Source organism: Lampetra planeri, chromosome 23 (assembly GCF_965212315.1).
Source record: "Lampetra planeri chromosome 23, kcLamPlan1.2.h2, whole genome shotgun sequence".
NCBI lineage: Eukaryota > Metazoa > Chordata > Hyperoartia > Petromyzontiformes > Petromyzontidae > Lampetra > Lampetra planeri.
Window position 1 is genome coordinate 6,424,558 of NC_136129.1, and position 19,566 is coordinate 6,444,123.

Below are 19,566 nucleotides of genomic sequence, written 5' to 3' on the forward strand. Positions count from 1 at the left end.
ACCTGCAGTCATAGTGCAAACAAAAAACATAACTCTGATCATGTATGCACTGTCCTTGAAGTTGATTGGTCCACACCCGAGACAGCTTTCCTTAGAGCCTAGTCTCACATGGTGTTGGACCAGATGACGCCAAAAGGTGTCATCTGGTTCAACACCATGCAAACATGACTCCTTGCAAACATGACTTCTTGTTAAAAGGTGTCAGTTTTGTTGCCAGATAAAATGGTAAAAAAAACAATTATCAACCTCGAATTGTTGTAACTTTCTGACCCGGCCCGAACTGGAAGTCTGTGGAAAAAGAGCTTCACAGCTCATCGGATTTCTCCAGGATAAATAATTTACAAAAAATCTGATTCTGGATGCGGAAGCTGACCGTTAGTCAGCGCAAGCCGCAGATTTTCTTCAGTCACCACCAACACCAACCACCCTTTATCTCGAGTCCAGTGGGACTTTCAACCCGTCTTGTACCAACCCGGGTTGTAAAATCAGTTGCCTATATGGGGGACTCGTGGTGCCCTCTGCCCTGATTGCGCAATATTCTATTGCTGTTGCGCAACACGGAGTGGTGGGGTGGGAAGGACGTGACGGTGGTGGTCAGCCATATGGAGTTGCTTTTTTTTTCAAACCACGCACTCAGCATCCACTTGCGCTGCAGCCATTTTAAACGGAGGCCACGATTCGGAGGGGGAGGCTCGAGTCGAGCGTAACACCAAAAAGGGTTTCTCATTCGAGGTGAGTTTGCGTTGCCTTACAATATATATAAAAACACGTTTGGATTTATTGTGCGAAGGGAAATATTTCCAGCATCATTACTCCTATTATCCGCGCGCGCCTCTTTATTGGGATTCCTCTCCTACCTTCCCCTTCGAGTCTTGCCAACAACAAGCCACGGCCGCGGGTGACAGGCGATTTAATTTTTTTAAAATAAAAAAATAAATAAAATATGCGCGGCGCTCTGATCAAAGCAAGTTTCGCCTGTGCCTTTGGCCGTTACAGTCGCGTTGAAACTCGGAAGGGTTTGCTGGAGTTAAAAAAAATGTGTGATTTGTTACAACGGATCATCTCGTTATGAATCAGTTGTCCGTGGCGATTTTACACGAGAGATGAGAAATGCGTTTGGAGCGTGAGAGCAGAAACAGCAGCAGCAGACAAACGCGTCAATATTGCAGAGGGCGAGTAAAGAAAATTTCCGCGCACCGAACGAACGAGGTGTATGTGAAGAAAACACACCGCTAATTTAAATTAAGCTAAAAATAACCAATTGCCAGTATTAATATATGACGATGAAACGAATCCTTCACCACCCCACTCCCCACCAGACGCGACTACATGTACAGACACCGCACACACACGCGCACAGGTGAAGACGCACACACACGCACACAAGTGAAGACACACACACACGCACAGGTGAAGACGCACACACGCACACAGGTGAAGACACACACACACAGGTGAAGACACACACACACGCACAGGTGAAGACGCACACACGCACACAGGTGAAGACGCACACACGCACACAGGTGAAGACGCACAGAGACAGACAGACGCGTAGATGAAGAACGATCAGAAACATCCCCAGGGTAACATCATCGCAGCGTATTTGTAATGGCCAGCAAAGTTCAAGCATGCCTATTGAAACCCACAGCCGTCCATAAATGACGTCACGCACCTGGGGAGGGGGGGTGGGGGTCAGACATTGTGACGATGTGTGACGAGGGGGGGGGGGTTGAGGAATGTGACGTCACATCAAAATGCGCAACTTTAAGTAAATGCAGGTAGTCCCCGAGTTACGACGCTCCGACTTACGATATTTCGATCTTACGATGGCGATAGCGATACGACAAAATTGTCATCGACAACCTAACATCGTGCAACTGTGCAAACGACGGACAGAATATTGGTGAGTACAGGGCAATATGATACGTTACGATACGTTCAATGCATGAATGATACGTAGCTTTAGCGATTTCATTTTAGGGTTACCACGATACGATACGTTCAATGCATTTTAAAAGTTTTTTTTTATTATAGCAGATAGAATTGTTTCCTGAAAAAAACTTTCGATTTAATTGCAGTTCATATAGGTAGGCTAAGAATTTACCTTTTTTTTACTTTACATTTTACCGTGCAATAAAGTATTGTAATTAATAAATACATACGGTATATAGTTTATACAGTACGCTGCTGTAAATTGCTCTGTTTTGCTAAATTATCACCATTCTTTAAGACTCCTGGGCAGGCTAGGCCATCTTCGACTTACGATATTTTCGACTTACGATGGGGTTGTCGTAACGCATCTCCATCGTAAGTAGAGGACTACCTGTATAGACAACACGTTCTACTTAATTAAATAGGCTCTTTAATAAATGTTTTCTCCTACAACATCAGAGTGCATCGGCACGATTTGAAGCATGTTTTATTTGGGGGGGGGGGGCAGAGCTTTGTGACGTCACATTTGAGGGGGGGTCTGACTTTTTTTGACGCCGTGTGACGATTGGAGGGGGGGGGGGGTCAAACATCGTCCAAAATCGCCGTGCTTTGTAATGCCCAGCAATGATATTAATTAAGTACACTTTAATTATCCACGCCATTCTTACGACAGCGCACAGGCTAACCACGAAAGGCGGCGTCGTGGTTAAATGCTTCGCAAGAGACAAGGCGCAGAGGTGATGAGACACAATAAGACAGCGACACAAACCGTGGAGATACAGACTGAGATGCACGAGAGATTGAGAAATAATAAAAAAAACCACGGAGAGATTCACGGAGACAGGAAGACACGGATACATGCAGAGACACCAAGCCACGCGGACGGACAACGCTGACACACGGATCACACCCGTCAACCCCCTTATCAGTTCCTACCTTATTATAGACCAATTCAGACCGTATTGGTCAACCCCGTGCCCTTTTATAAACATGAACGTTCATCCTACAAAATCCCATCACAAGGGAGAAACACAAACAAATGGACAACACGTTTTTTTTTCATAATCAACGTTTTTGGGTTAGATCGCGTTATGTATAAATGTGTCGTAACCCTCCCCATACCCGGCATGGCCAATCAGCAAAAAAGTGTCACGTTGACAAAAGACAAATAGTTCACTACTTTAGCCTACCGGTGTGTTGAAGAGTGAAACCATAACATTTACAGTTTTTGAGTAGTACGACGTTTCGCTGGTAATTGCATCCAGCATCATCGGGCAATTCGCCAGAATGGTGAGGCTCTGCTCTTGCTCCCTGCACAAGAATACGGGGTGTAAAACCGCGTGGTTTGACACGGTATATGCACGCACAGACACAGAGACACAAACACATCAGAGATGCACACGCAGACACGAAGAGACAAAGATACACCGAGAAGGAGAGTAAGTGACCTGGAGGCACCTATGCACGCTGCGTTTGTCTGTTTGTTTCAGGTTTCTTTCTCGATCTGAACAATGGCTTACCTGTCCTGCCTGTGGGACGTGTCTCCCATCACCCTGGTCCTGATGGTGGCTGCGTTCACTTTGTCTGCGATGTAAGTGCTCGGCCTCAGCTCCACTTCCTTCACCTTACCTTAAACCAGTTAGTTTATGTAGTGCACGTATTTGAAGTCTTTATTGCTACAATTCATTTTCCTGCACAGCAATGTAAACGCTACCAGCCCTCGGCTAGTGTAAAATAGTCCGTCAAACCACGAGCCTGCTGAAAGAGCGTACACTTTGTAAGTTGATAAAAAAAAACATTTATTAAAAACGCACGCTATCTTGAACGTTAATTCTACAATTTCACGTTGTGTTGGAGATTGTGTAATGCACGCTTTTTTGATAGCACATTTGAGTTAAACGCTATAAATATATACTTTAAGGGCCAAGAGTTGTATTTAACCAATGTATCTCTGATTAGCACGGTTGGCTACGTACGGCGCGAAAGAAGTTCCAAGGCAACTTGATTTAATATTTATGCACTATAAGGAACTGATATGCATTTCTAGATTTTCCACAATACACTGCTAAATATTCTAGATTTGAAGTTTTCGTGACTGCAAGGATCCATACTCTTTAGTTCTTTCGGTAAAGTCACGTAGGTGAAAAAATAAAGAAATATTTTTTTATAAAAAATAAAAAATCACGACGTTTCGATTGCAACACAAGCAATCATCATCAGGTGTGACAACCACAGCAATAATTAATTTTATTTTTTCACCTACGTGACTTTACTAACAGAACCAAAGAGTATACTGCTGAATAGCCACATAACCTTAACTTGACTGGAACTCTTGGTTCAATAATGCACACTCTTGTATTTCATAATTAGACTCCAAAATAAATGTATCTTTCAGTTACCTGCTGTGGCCGTACAGAATCTTCAAAATGATGGGCGTTCCTGGGCCAACACCTCTGCCGTTATTCGGAACCTTCTTCCACTACGGCAAGGTAGGGTTTCCCTTGTATGCGAGGAAATTAGATTTAGTTAAGACGACGCGAGAGCCAACGGAGACTCTTTTTATTACACGCTTTCATTTAACTCACTCTGTCTGTTGTTGTTGTCGTTGTAGTTGTTGTCGTTGTTGTATCCTCAAATCTTGTAACTCAATTTTAACCAACTTCCCAATGTGGTATCGACTGCAAACTTGGTATACTTATGTCATGCTGATGACAAGACTATATTCTATTATAAAATACATATTTTGAAATATTATTTTTTATATGTTATGTTTCGGCTTGGGTCTAATTGTCCACGGTCAACTGATGTTGGCTGTAATTGGCCACGGTTCTTTACGTTATGGCAAGCTTCGGGGCCACTTCCTGGAGTTCTTCCAATACTCGTACATTTAATAAAAGCGTGTTTTTAAAAGTTGTTTTAAGTATTACTTTTACAAGGGAGACCGGGGAAAATTCAACAGTCAATTTTTTACAATTCTGATTCATAACGTGCTCAGAGACCACGCATAAAGATGCTGTACAACTTAAAAACCAGCAAGAATAACTGACCAAAAATACTACCGAGTATAAAAATAAGGAATACATGTAAGGACCTAAAATAATAGGCTATAATTGAAACTTCAATCGAACACAAATAAAGGTATACACTAAAGTGAGGTACAGCTGACAAATACATTCATATTTATAATTAATAGATTTAACTGATTATCCGAATTGTTAAGTAGATGCAATATTGTTCCATGTCAATTCGATGAGGCTGCTCACAGCAATCAATTCCTGTAGGCCTAAGTTTTTCCTTTGTAACAACTTCATTTGGCTGTCAGTCTATCTGAAGGATTGTTTCACGAATAGCAATGTCAAAAGTTCTTCAGATATAAGGATAGAATGGGACTGGCTTCACCGTTTGTTTCTACTCGTGACAAGGCTGATGCCGATATTTGATATTTACACTTTTTAAATCATCGGCCATCTGGGAAGAAGGCCTCCACAAGCTCCGGTCATCTCTCACAATCCTACAGTGGCGTTCTTTGGTCTAGTATCAGAGCATATTTATTTGCATGTTTTACCACGGATATGTGTGGTTAATGCAGACTTGATGCCTTTTAATAGGTGTCGATTTGGTATTTTAACACCACTTATTTCCAGAAAGGGTAAAGCCGTTTTTAAATCCTTTATATTAAGTTCGCATGCTTGCTTGCTTGCGTGCTTGCTTGCTTGCTTACGACCGTGCAAATCTTTCGGTCGTTTTTTAACCCACTTCCCGTGATCCAATCGAGCTGACATTTTCCACACAGACTCGTTGTGCGAGACAATTAATGTTCGTGAACATTTTTTTTCAAAAATTTTACACTTTTTAGGACAAAAATATTATATTTAATTACCAATTGCTTAATGGTGCAATGCAATCATCTGACCCATAGGTGGCAGCCATCTCAAGCCAGAGTACGAGAGGACTCTAGCCGCCACGCATATAAAGGATTTATAGTGAAAAACTTTGTTTGTACGGGTTATACTTGTTTATCATCTTAATTCTAGCAAAAAAAAGTCCCGTAAATAATCCATCTCGCGTTTGCGCACGAGCCAATTTACCCGCCTGCAACTCCCCAGTTGAAATCCCCTCCGTTGCATTTCCTTAATCTAGATTTGAAGTTTTCGTGACTGCAGGGATTCATACTCTTTGGTTATTTCGGTAAAGTCACGTAGGTAGAAAATAAAATGAATTAAATCACGACGTTTCTGGCGCAACACAAGCGTCCGTCATCAGGTGGGACAACCACAGCAATTGTTTCTTGCTACGCCCGAAACGTCGTGATTTAATCTATTTTATACCTACGCGACTTTACCGAAAGAACCAAAGAGTTTGCATTTCCTCACTTGGATGCCACTCATTATTCTTGGACATCGTTCATTCTCCCACGGCGACGTGTTTTGTCCAAGCCCATTTACCATTCTTAACGGTTCGAATGATGTCTTTATCCTGAATATGTTCCTTAATCCATGTGCGTCTCTTTTAGTCTCCCAATGTCCATTCACACAGGCGTCTCTCCATGCTTATTTGTGCCCTATTCATCTTTTGTTTAGTTGCCTGTATGTCCATGCTTCTGAACCATGTCATTGTAGATATCAAGGCCGGAGCCATGGAGTCAACATTGGGGGGGACCAAATCTTCCAGGGGGTGTGGGGTTCCCCCCCCCCCCAGAAAAAAAACATCTAAATTTAAAAACGAATTTCCTGCCTAAAATATAAAAAAATTCACTAACACATGGGATGGACGTTTTATTTATTTTTTACAATAATGTCTAATAGTGTATTGTATTACATTGCTCTGTTTTATCTTTTTTACCTTTTCTTGTTTCATTGTATGTAATGGCAGAGATTAGGGATTAATAAAGTACAACCATAACCACAATCATATAAACAGAAATCTATTTTATATCAATATATATATTGGGGGGGACATTTAGTGCATATTTGAATATTGGGGGGATGCGTCCCCCCCAAATATATACTATAATTACGGCCTTGGTAGGTAGTACGCACTGAGTAACAGGACCCTGCGGGGTGGGCTGGTAGGAATAATACTAATACCGGTACAGGGATATCGACCGGGTATAGAGGAGTTAAAAAGAAAATGATTTGTGCATGGGGGGTGAGCGATGACGTCCACACCCCCCTCCCCACTGACCCGCGCGCCCACAGAGCAATGACGTCAACACCCCCCTCCCCACTGACTCGCGCGCCCACAGAGCGATGACGTCCACACCCTCCTCCCCACTGACTCGCGCGCCCACAGAGCAAGGATTGCAACAGGCGATGTCATTGGCTGCGCCGGATGCGACGGCCATCTTGTTTAGTTTGTTTAGTTCACGGATCGCAGGGGGAGCGGGCGGCCATCTTGTCGGACAGACGGACAGTCGGACGGACGGACGGACACATTCATCTATTGGTGGTCTGGTCCACTTCGTTCCTACCAGTAAAAGCTATCTTATTTAGGCACAATGGTATGTTGCTTACGAGCTTTTTTTCCCCCCAAGGCACGCCAACCCACTCTCGGTCACCTCTTTAGTTTATAACAGTAATTTTGGTTCACTTTATTTAGCTGTCCTATGTGTACATATTCTGCTGTTTTTTTCCTGTTATCTCCCTCCAGCAGATATCTCCCGTCTGTTTAACAAACTTGTACAAGACTATTGTTTTGCGCACTGTACCGATCCTGAGACCGACTTTGCAGGTCACACTGAGATTACCCAATGAAAGCAGAGTACACAAATTATATTTTACAAGGAGAATATGACAAGATGACACAAGTTCAACGAAGTTATAATCAGAGAGACGGAAGGAATTTCATGAAAACTAGATTGGAAATAAATAAATAAAAGAAGAAATATTGACGGAGAAAAAAAGAAAGATTTCACATTTGCCAAGTCACATTGATAATGTAGTTATGATAAAGTTAATGAGCCTGGATGTCTGCTCATATATGCACTTGCGTGTTGTGCATAGGCCAGCTGTAAAACTTGTTAAAATGAATTCATAATTCTGTCGCTTCTATCTGACACAGGGCTTCCGAGCATTTGATGAAGAAAGTTTTAAAAAATACGGGAGAGTCTGGGGGTGAGTTCGTCTTGCTCGTCATTCCATTGTGTTGCTTGTTCAATTTCCACCAATTCTTGATTTGATTGCCACCAATTGCTTTTTGTTTGCTTTTCCATTAACCTATATGGTTCATTACATCAATAAAACCGGGGTTAATCAACCATTACAACACCTGCTTTGCAGATAAAAAAATGAGTTTTTGTAACAGTTAAAAATCACCATTACATCCACAACTGAGCGGCTACTTTTTTTATGCGTTATGGTGTAGAGCAGTGGTGAGCAACTTGTGGCACGTGGGCCGCGTGCGTGCCATAGGGCCCCTCACAGTGTCCCATTCTGAGTGTATGCAGGGCCCTATTATCCAAGAGGCCACAGTAGGCACTGTGCCTAGGGCCGACGAAAACTGATGGGCCAACGAAGAAAATGTTGACTATGTTTTTTGTTTGTATGATTAAAAAAAATGTCACCAAGATATCTTCTTGAATAAATATATTTATTCAGCAAGGATGGGAACTTTTCGAGATTTTTTAAAATTGCAAAATTAGCAATAAATCTCCAAATGTTTTTTTTTAGCACAATCTCATTCTCAATAGAAAGTAGTGCAAGAGAAGACATGCATTTCCTATAGTTGATCGGATACAGTTTTTTTATGAGATTTAATATGACCAGTATCAACTGTAAAAAGTTAACACTCAAGGCCTACGAAATAGAAGTGCCTAGGGCCTACAAGAACCTTAATCCTTCTTAATTTTGGAGCTTTCGTGACTGCAGGAATTATTCTTTGGTTCTTTCGGTAAAGTCACGTATAAAGATAAAATAATAAATTAAATAATAGCATAGTATGCTATTATTTATTATGCTATTATTTAATTTATTATTTTATCTTTATACGTGACTTTACCGAAAGAACCAAAGAATAACCTTAATCCTGCCCTGAGTGTACTTAGGGTGATGCACAAGTGCGATTTTAAGCTTGCGGGCCACTAAGGTCTTCGCCCACTCGACTCGTCTAGGTTGCCCGTCTGCTGGTGTAGAGGGTTCCTAAACTGTGGGTCACGACCCACTCACTCGTGGTTCGCAAGGTGTATCGTGGTGGTGTCGCAGAACAAAAGAGTGACATTATGAACGTATTTTTACTTTTCAATCATGAAATAATGACCCTTACATGTCTTTGTTCTAAGGATAAAAAACAGACAAAAGATAAGGGATTTAACACGAATATATAATTGGAATATAATTTGCATAAATATAAATCATATGTTCTTACACACCACCCAATTTTATGAGTGTATTGAAGCCTTAAGTGATTTTATCAAACCCCTAATAAATTGTGTGAAGCAGTTTTTAAATCAGTAAACATGAAAAAAGTGCACAAAAAATAGGCAGATTCTGTACTCATTATGCTACAGTCCTTTTAAAGGATTTTTCCATGCCTGGTTTTGAATCCGATCTTAATTGTCTTTATCAAAATCACTGTAAATAAATAAAACATAAAATGGGCATCTGAAACTGCATCGATCTCAGATTCAGCATAGCGTCTATGTACAACATGCCAACAATTGAAATGATGGAATACCCTTCTCTACATATCTACAGGATTTACGATGGCCGGTTGCCCGTGCTCATGGTAGCTGACACAAGCATGCTCAAACAAATCCTCGTGAAGGATTGCCTGGAGTTCTTCACCAACCACCGGGTAAAGCGGCGCAAACAGGAGTACAAATTAGCGATGCTGACGTGAGGTTCACGTCACGTACATATACTGGTCGGAACCTCCTGGTTATAGCAGCCCACATGGGATTATTGTGTCCGTCCGTCCGTCGTGAATCCAACAATGGGAGGGGTGGGGCTGGGTGGGGAGGGTGGGGAGGGGCTGGGTGGGGAGGGGCTGGGTGGGGAGGGTGGGGCTGGGTGGGGAGGGGAGGGAGGGGGAGTTTACTAAATGTGTAATGGTCTTGTTAATGTTATTCGCCATCATATTCACCTAAGTTAAATTATGTATGTAATTACAAATTACAAAAACGAATTTTTAGGAGAAACAGTACACGTGTCGAACAATGACATCTTCCAATTCCTGCCTCTTATCATACACATGTCATCGTTATTGCAAACAGTATTGTGATTTATTGTGTTTGAATATGTTTTATGCTATAAGTGCTTTAGTGCTGCCTTGTTCTTTTATTTTTACATAGAAAATCGGGCTGAATGAACTCTTCGGTGAAGGTTTGTCCACAGTTGACGATGAGCAGTGGAAGCGCATCCGTAGCATACTCTCGCCAACCTTCAGTAGCGGCAAAATCAAACAGGTAAAAAAAAAACCGAGCAAAACACTTCAAATTGTGTTTTTGTTAAGTTGTTTTGGTAGATCCAAAATATGTTCTATATCAAATAAAAGACAAATCGCTCCCTCCCTTTCTAGATGTGCCCACTGATTTTACGCTGCGCTGATGTGCTGGTGAAGAACCTCCATGAAAAATGCCAGTCTGGGAAGTCAGTGGATCTAAAAGAGTAAGTGCATGAAGCATTTGGGGGAACAAAACACTTTAAAACTGACAGTGATTGACAATAAAAACTCATCAGAGGGAACGGTGAGTGGAGGCTGGAAACAAGGAAGTTTAAGATACGTAAGTTGATCTTTAAACATCAAAAGGTGTGATCGTAGCAATTATCTATCTCCTGGCATCAGGTCTTGCAGGTCATGTGAAATCACCAAACTGCACGCATAATGCAATATGCTGTACATTACACTGTTACACATGTGTGCATATGGATAAATGGATAAAGTAAAATTGTAATTTCCAATTCACTTAAATAGAGAAGCAAGTAATATTGATCTGAAATAGATCTGTCACTGCACGTAAAAATATATTATTTTCACAGGCCATTGGCCGCACAGCCTTCTGGGAATGCATACTTTTAGCAGCATTAATTTAGTACAAGCAACTATCGACCGGATTCAACATACATTATCTCATAATTGAAGCATCATCAAAATAATAATTGAATTATGTATTACATAATTTTGCGTTGAATTATGACCCGTATTCTCAAGTAGTGTTCATTGCAAGGCCCGCGGGCCACTGTGGCCCCTGGTGGCCTTTAGTGCGGCCCCTGACAATACACAAATGTGAAGACACCCCATCATGCTGTTAAATCCCAATGGTATCAAATGTGTGGCGGCCCTCACGCTGATGATGTCTTATCGGCGAAAGTGGCCCCCCCTCTGAAAATTAGTGAAGAACACTGTTATAAAGAGAGGGTCACTGCCTATATAACATCTTGTAAAATTTCATAAATGTAAGATCAATTCACATGTCAAGTTTTGTAGATCACTGCATTGAGGGTCGATTTACTCTAACATCGTGGTATTGATTCTAGATTTGAAGTTTTTGTGACTGCAAAGATCTATACTCTTTGGTTCTTTCGGTAAAGTCAGGTAGGTGCAAATCAAAATAATAAAAATAAAATAAACATAACTGAATTAAATCACGACGTTTCGAAAGCAACACAAGCATCCGTCATCAGGTAGGACAGCCACAGCAAGAAATAATTTGCTGTGGCTGTCCTACCTGATGACGGAGGCTTGTGTTGCTTCCAAAACGTCGTCATTTGATTTAGTTACTTTCATTTTTATTTTATTTTTATTTTTATTATTTTTATTTTCACCTACGTGACTTTACCGAAAGAACCAAAGAGTATCGTGTTATTGATTTAAATGTTTCCTCTTCTAGGACATTTGGGGCGTACAGCATGGACGTGATTGCAAGCTCGGCGTTCAGTACGGACGTGGATTCTCAGAACAACCCCAACGATCCATTCGTCGTTAACGGGAGAAACATTTTCAAGATCAGCTTGTTAAACCCTTTACCTATTATAATTAGTAAGTGCAATAACTTTCCAGTTACAATTTCACGCATATGGTGTTATCTTCACTGAAAATGTATGAATTAAAAAACTCATTTGCCGCTTCAGTGAACTTACATGTGAAGACCAGATGGCCAAAATGGAGAACTTCCCTTACTATCATTGACAGTATATAAAAAAAATTCATTCTATGCATACAACAACTTTCACATTTTACTTATACATTTAATCAAACGTATGTTGACAACAAAGTCATTGCCTGTTAATGATCAAGCAGTCGTGGCATTAGGGTTACACGAAATAGGCGATTGCCTGGCTTGAAATATATTTACATATGTTGCACACACCGTATGTAGCCAACTATACTTATTGGAGGTGCAGAGGGAGGACACAAAGAACCAAACATAAAAAGCAGTTCATATTCTAGGTAAAAAATTAAAATTAATAAAAGTAAAATAAAATAAAAATCACGACGTTTCGGAGGCAACACAAGCTTCCGTCTTCAGGTGGAACCGTCACAGCCCGACAGCTGTATCAAGTAAATGAGAGATTACAGGAGATACCACTGTTGCCTCCGAAACGTCGTGATTTTTATTTTACTTTTATTAATTTTAATTTTTTACCTACGTGACTTTACCGAAAAAAAACCTAAGAATATGAATCCTTGCAGTCACGAAAGCTTCAAATCTAGAAATAAAAAGCAGTTCTAATGGAATGAGTTTTTAATCTAGATTTACAAGTGCATCGATCCAATAGCTTCCTAATATCGGAAGAGCGTTCCAGACGGCCGCAGAAGCACATCTGAAAGCGCACGATGCGGCGACCGTCTTTGTTCGATGGTTAGCCGCTGCGAGGCTGACCAAAGTTTGTGTGATGATTTATGCTCCTTGACTCGATCAGCAAGGTATTGTGGTTCATTTGTGGCAAGTACTTTCTGCGTAATGAGTGCGGCCTTATAATGTATTGTTTCGGCAACTGGAAGCCAATGGAACTCAGTGAGCACCGGACAGAAATGGACTGATCTTGCAGTACCCGTCACGACACGTGCTAGAGAATGTTGTACACGCTGCAGCCTGGAAACATTTTTGCAAGACGTGCTGTAGAGTAGCGTGTTGCAATATTCGAGCCTTGTCGAAACTGCTAACTTAATAACACCACAATGATCTGTGTATCACTGCCTGCATTGCCGTAGTTGTGTTTTTGGGGTGGGGGGCTGAGCACAGGTGGTGCTGAAGTATAGTTAAACGCCCCCCCCCCTCCTTTTGTCTCGCAGTGAAATGACAAAGGCTTATAAATTAATAGTTTATTTAATATGCAACGATTTTATCTTTCAGCACTCTTCCCAGTTTTTGTCCCACTTTTTGAATACATGGGATTATCTTTGTTTCCAAAAAAAGTCTGCATTTTTTTCAAGAACATCGTTCAGCAGATGAAAAAACAACGTCAAAGGGGACATCATGACATGGTGAGTCCAATTCTAAACTGATATTTCAATGAACTATTCAATGTTAAATTTTTATTTAAAGCTTTCGTGACTGCAGGGATTCATATTCGTGGTTCTTTCGGTAAAGTCACGTAGAAGGGAAACAATAAAATAATAAAAAATATATAACAATAAAATTCTCACGACGTTTCGACTGCAACACAAACAATCATCATCAGGTGTGAAAAACACAGCAAGGAATTTTGAAAAAAGTACTATCATGCATGTTTGTGATAAAATATTTAAAAGGCTGTCCCGAATGAGTATTTTGAGAAAGCAGATGTTTTTTTAAAAAATATAAAACAATACAACATTTGAAAAAAGTTAAACTTTTTTCAAATGTTGTATTGTTTTATATTTTTATTATTTTATTGTTTCCCTTCTACGTGACTTTACCGAAAGAACCAAGAATATTCAATGTTAGTTAACGTTTAGATTCCAATAAGAGTTCATGTCACTGACAATATATATATTTTTAGTGCAGTGCCATGTAATACAGTAATGTATCGCAGAGACTGAAGCCACTGGTGTTGTGTTTTCTGTCGAGAGAATGTAAAATCTAACATTTCTGAAAATTGTGACTTCTTTTTTTGAAGGGACGAGTCGACTTTCTCCAATTGATGGTAGATGCTCAACTTTCTGAAACCGTGCAAAATGGAGCTAATCCTCATTCAGAAAAGTGTAGGTATTTTTTATGGCACATTTGATGGAATAATCAAATTTACACCTAGATCTGAAATGTACACACATGCTGTCTGTACGGTGAGCTATGAAGCTCTCTCTCATAGGTGTCCAGTGCAATATATTGCGTGCAGTGCAATGCATTTAGCTGATGATAAGTAAATGATCAAATCATTAATAATTATATATTTAAGATATCACTATATTCTCAAAATCAAACACTATCATGCATTCTAGATTTGAAGCTTTCGTGACTGCAAAGATTCATACTCTTTGGTTTTTTTGGTAAAGTCACGTGACTTTACCGAACAAAAACCAGAGTACTATCATGCATGTTTGTGATAAAATATTTTAAAGGCTGTCCCGAATGAGTATTTTGAGAAAGCAGATGTTTTTTAAAAACAATTAACTCCACTGAAGTTGTCATAACTTGAGGTCACCAAAGCAAACCTAATTGCGAGTACAGTACATAACTATATTTACACATTACTGTTTGCAGTGGTATGGCTAAATTACCCAGAATGCACCCAACCTTATCAGGTGTAAAAAAAAAGACTAATAAGACTTGAGCCGGTTTCATCCCTAGATGGGTGGCCACCACACACAAACAGGGCATAGGAGAGCTTGTGGAGCCCGTATCAAGTAGCTGGAAAATAAGAAAATATCTGGAATTATTTAAGTTCAGTGCTCACCACCAAAATGCGTGCGCACATTACTAGGACAGCAGGAATTGAACACATTGCATGATATAAGAATCGATGTATATTACATTTCAAGGTATATTCGAAACTAATATTCCCTCTCAATTTTATATCACAGATCTGACTGACAGTGAACTGGAGGCACAGGCGATCTTGTTCCTACTGGCTGGTTTTGAGACCACAAGCACAGCCATCAGCTTTATGGCCTATTCTCTTGCTTGCAACCCTGATGTCCAGACTAAAGTTCAGCAAGAGATTGATGAATTTCTTCCGGATGACGTAAGACTTACCTTTTCAACTTAAATTGAATTGTCACAGTTCAAAACACTATTCGAAAGGTGTGTCTACACGAGCTTCATGTTTCAAAGTCTGAAAGGCATATACTATATGATGAATTTCTTCCGGATGACGTAAGACTTACATTTTTACTTAAACGTAAATTTCATAGTAACGGTGTGACACACACTCATTACACGCAAAGTGCTCACCCTCTTAAGCCTCACCTTACCATATGAATAAAAAGTGTGCCGTACTTGGCCCTTCCCCCCTCTCCAACCATTATATATACGGAGTGGTAGCTCTTGCAATCTCTCATTTACTTGATACAGCTGTCGTGGCTGTGACGGTTCCACCTGAAGACGGAAGCTTGTGTTGCCTCCGAAACGTCGTGATTTTTATTTTATTTTACTTTTATTAATTTTAATGTTTTACCTACGTGACTTTACCGAAAATACCTAAGAATATGAATCCTTGCAGTCACGAAAGCTTCAAATCTAGAATGCTTGCCACAAATGAACCACAACATCTTGCTGATTTTGTCAAGGGGCATAAACCATCACGCAAACTCCAGTCAGCCTCGCAGCGGCTAACCATCGAACACAGACGGTCACTGCATGGTGCACTTTCATATGTGCTTCTGTGGCCGTCTGGAACGCTCTTCCGATATTCGGAAGCCACTGGAGTTATGTATTTTTAAATTTAAATTCAAATCTCATGTTTTTAGAACTGCTTTTTGTGTTTAGTTTGTTGTCGTTCCCCCGCACCTTCGATTAGCACGGTTGGCTACGTACGGTGTGAAAGAAGTTCAACACACATACATAGTGCAATAAGATATGTTTTAACCAAATGAGCTTGTATTTCAATGTCTGATAAGTACAATGTATACTACAGAATAGTCTAGAATGTCTTTAGAATAAAACGCGTACTTAATTTTTGTCCCTTTGTTTATATATATATTTCCATTCCACTCGCATGCAGAAAGTTCCAAGTTACGAGATTCTGAATAAAATGGAGTATCTGGACATGGTCGTGAGCGAGACGATGCGGATGTACCCACCGGCCGCGCGTTTAGACCGCGTGTGTAAAAGGACGACTACGGTGGACAACCTGGTCATCCCCAAGGACGTGGTGATCACTGTCTCCACGTGGGTGCTCCACTATGACCCACAGCACTGGGAGGAGCCCAACGAGTTCAGGCCAGAACGGTGAGTGAATCACGTTGCCAAAATTGGGTGCGTTTGGAAACTCGCGTATCATATTTCAAAAACAAAGATCCATATTGGAGCTTGACAATACTAGGAATCAATTATATTGGGCCATGGCATGGGCACTAGAATCAAAACGAGTTGCTTGTTCAAGTCATGTACAGATAATTGTGTGTTGTAATTGTTTAATGGACTCTATACAGGATGACATCATGTTTGCCTTGTAATTTTCCCAATCTTGTGCTTAATAGACCTTCCAACTCAGGTTGAACGCGTGAATGAATGAGAGTCGTCCAGATGACCTGCCTGTCCATTGGATAGGGTCACAATAATAACTTTTAAAATGATCCAATAAAAATGTAATAGTGCTAAGCTGTGTTTCAATTTGGGACTTAATGTAGATAAAACTGGAACAAAAAATGGCCAAGACTCGGCAATAAAATCCAGCATATAATAGCAAAGCATATGATGTCATCACTTCTTTCTTATTGTGATGATATCATATGTCATCACATTGGCATGACATGATATGGTGTAATTTTCTGATGTCATGTGGAGCGTGATATCATCTCATTAACCAGCTCAAAAGCTAACACCATCAGCCATGAGCAATCCACTGCTGGATGAAGGCCCCAAGTTGCCGCCAGCTCGCACACACAATGTAACAATCCACCACGCACTTTCACATGAGCCCATTCCATCGCTTCATCTCTGCAGCGGATCTCAACCAAACCTGCAGTATTAATTTTAGTTAGATTTTATTTTAGTTAGTCTTAGTAAAGTTGACCACAGCCTGTGGAATTTTAGTCAAGTCTTAGGCTGTGGATTTCATTCATTTTCTTCGACTGCTTGACTACGTTTTGATTTAAAGCTTTCGTGACTGCAGGGATTCATAGGCTTGGCTCTTTCGGTAAAGTCACGTAGAAGGGAAATAATAAAATAATCGAAATATAAAACAATAAAAATTCTCACGACGTTTCGACTGCAACACAAGCAATCATCATCAGGTGTGAAATCCACAGCAAGATAATTTTTTATTGTTTTATATTTTTATTATTTTATTATTTCCCTTCTACGTGGCTTTACCGAAAGAACCAAGGATATGCTTGACTACGGTTAAAAATGTCGTCCCAAGTGTTATTAAGTGTTGGTTTGTCTAAATCCCGCTGTTCATGGATTCCGTGTGCGCACCACTGTGAATTGTGCAGATTCACCAAGGAGGCCAAGGAGGCGCGTGACCCCTACTGCTACCTGCCCTTCGGTCAAGGCCCCAGGAACTGCATCGGCATGCGCTTTGCCCTGATATCCCTGAAGATGGCTCTCTGTCGCATCCTGCAGCGCTACTCCTTCCACGCGTGCAGCGAGACCACGGTGCAGGATCACACCCCCTACTCCTCCGCTCTTTACTGTTCACGTAGAAAGGACTTTGTGGTGTTAATATTGATTCTGGTATTGCTCCAGGAGACAACTATTATATGGCAATGTTTAAAAACTATATCCTTGCTTTTGTTTCTTTCAGATTCCGCCAAAGCTCGCCAAGGGTAGCATATTACAAACGGAAATGCCACTTTTGCTGAAAGTTTCAGAAAGAAAGAAGGCTGATTAGAAACCAATAAAAGTCACAAAGCTCCACAGAAACAAAACAAGATTGAGAGAGGATTTGAGACGCATTAACACTGTAGGGCCAATTCGGATCACGACTTTTTAAAAGATGTTACTTAAAATTACTTGTGGATCTTAAAATAATTACTTGACAAATGGTGTTAATTTTTTAAATTATTTTTATATACTGTAATGTTTCCAGTCGAAATACAGTACTGTACTTGTTGGCTTTATGCAAATAGTACACGTGATTTCACAAAGATGTGAAAATTTGTAAAAATGATTACACTAATGCTGGTGAGTATTGTGCAGTACTCATATTCACTGGGGGTTTTGAGCAAGTGGGTGAAGTTCCACATTGTTATGGTGGAGACCGGTGCCTCTTTAATACAACTATTCCAGATGCCTGTGTAAAAAGAGGGCTAAAGTTTTGCCCAATCCTGGCAAGTTGGCTCAAAAATCTTAATCTTAAAAATCAACGAAACTGTTGATGCTAAATTCCTCTTGATATGCAAATTATTTTGTCAAGACGCTCTTCGCTCCTCCATCCCAGCATAAATAGTCGCTCCAAGCCTGCAGCGTGCCATTCAGACTCTGTCTACTTGACGGACCTGTTCTCCACCTGAGGACGGCTGCTTGCGTTGTGGCCGAAACGTCGTGAGAATTATTTAATTATGTTTTATTTTTATTATTTTATTACTTCCCTTCTACGTGACTTTACCGAAAGAACCAAGAAGATGAATCCCTGCAGTCACGAAAGCTTTAAATTGAAATTTAGTTCCACCAAGTATTGCTCAACAGGCAGTGCCTAATTTTACAGATCTCACGGGGTTTACAGACTGGGTTTATCATAATGGGAATTTAAACGTATGACCTTATGATTCAGAGTTCACTACACTGTCCAGGAAGCAGTCCAGCTACAATATAATTTGATATATTTTGCACAAGTAAAGATTTACGACAATTAATTTTCCCTCGATTTATAAAAATGCGTGTTGTAGTTCAATAAATGAGCAAAAACAATAACGTGACATTTTTACGACTTACTTTTTTTAATTGTCACTCGGGCTATGGTGTCGGTACGTGGACCTTGATTTCTGGTGGGGATGAGACCAGAAAAAGGATGGAAAGCCACATTCAAACTCTGTACTGTTCCAGCGAGCACGACTGAATGAACACCTCACCTTCGCTTAAAAACATACTGTAGATTTATTATTGAAATCTAGATAAACGTGCCCTTTTGGGTTCACATGGTGTACCTCCCATCGGAACACATTTGTTCGCACAGCGTATTTCTCAATAACATTGGACATAAAACTAGTCTTTAAATTATAAGGTTCGGGAATTTAAAACATTTGAAATTTCCTTTGATCCGAAACCTAATTGATTATCCTTTAACCCTGTTGAAATTATAATTAAGCCCAGGAATACATCACTAAATGCAATGTACCAGCAACATTGTATAACACTGTACTGTAATACAGTACTTTAAATGCAATAGATTTGAATTAGAAACACATTTTTTATATGTAAAGGTTTGTTACGTAACACCTACTCATAGGTAACTATTCATATGCCCACGTAAAGCGGGTTATCACACTAAACGTTTTAATATAATTATCATACACCACGGTATCAATAAGTGTCGTCTCCAACTCTTATTATCCACTCCATTATGTTTCCTTTAAAGGCAGTGAGTGGTTCGGTATGAACAGATGTGT

General features: G+C 40.3%; 1 protein-coding gene across 1 annotated transcript; it reads left to right on the top strand.

Annotated features, from left to right (window-relative positions):
* The first annotated feature begins 599 nt into the window (after positions 1-599).
* Positions 600-18,871, top strand: LOC144726350 (cytochrome P450 3A8-like). Its single transcript, XM_078604981.1, has 14 exons — positions 600-732; positions 3,426-3,526; positions 4,331-4,424; positions 7,996-8,048; positions 9,627-9,726; positions 10,223-10,336; positions 10,450-10,538; positions 11,762-11,910; positions 13,229-13,359; positions 13,974-14,058; positions 14,878-15,038; positions 16,017-16,243; positions 17,452-17,614; positions 17,763-18,871. Exons 2-14 carry the CDS (start codon positions 3,447-3,449, stop codon positions 17,847-17,849), a joined length of 1,533 nt encoding a protein of 510 aa, XP_078461107.1. The 5' UTR covers positions 600-732; positions 3,426-3,446; the 3' UTR covers positions 17,850-18,871.
* The last annotated feature ends 695 nt before the right edge of the window (positions 18,872-19,566 follow it).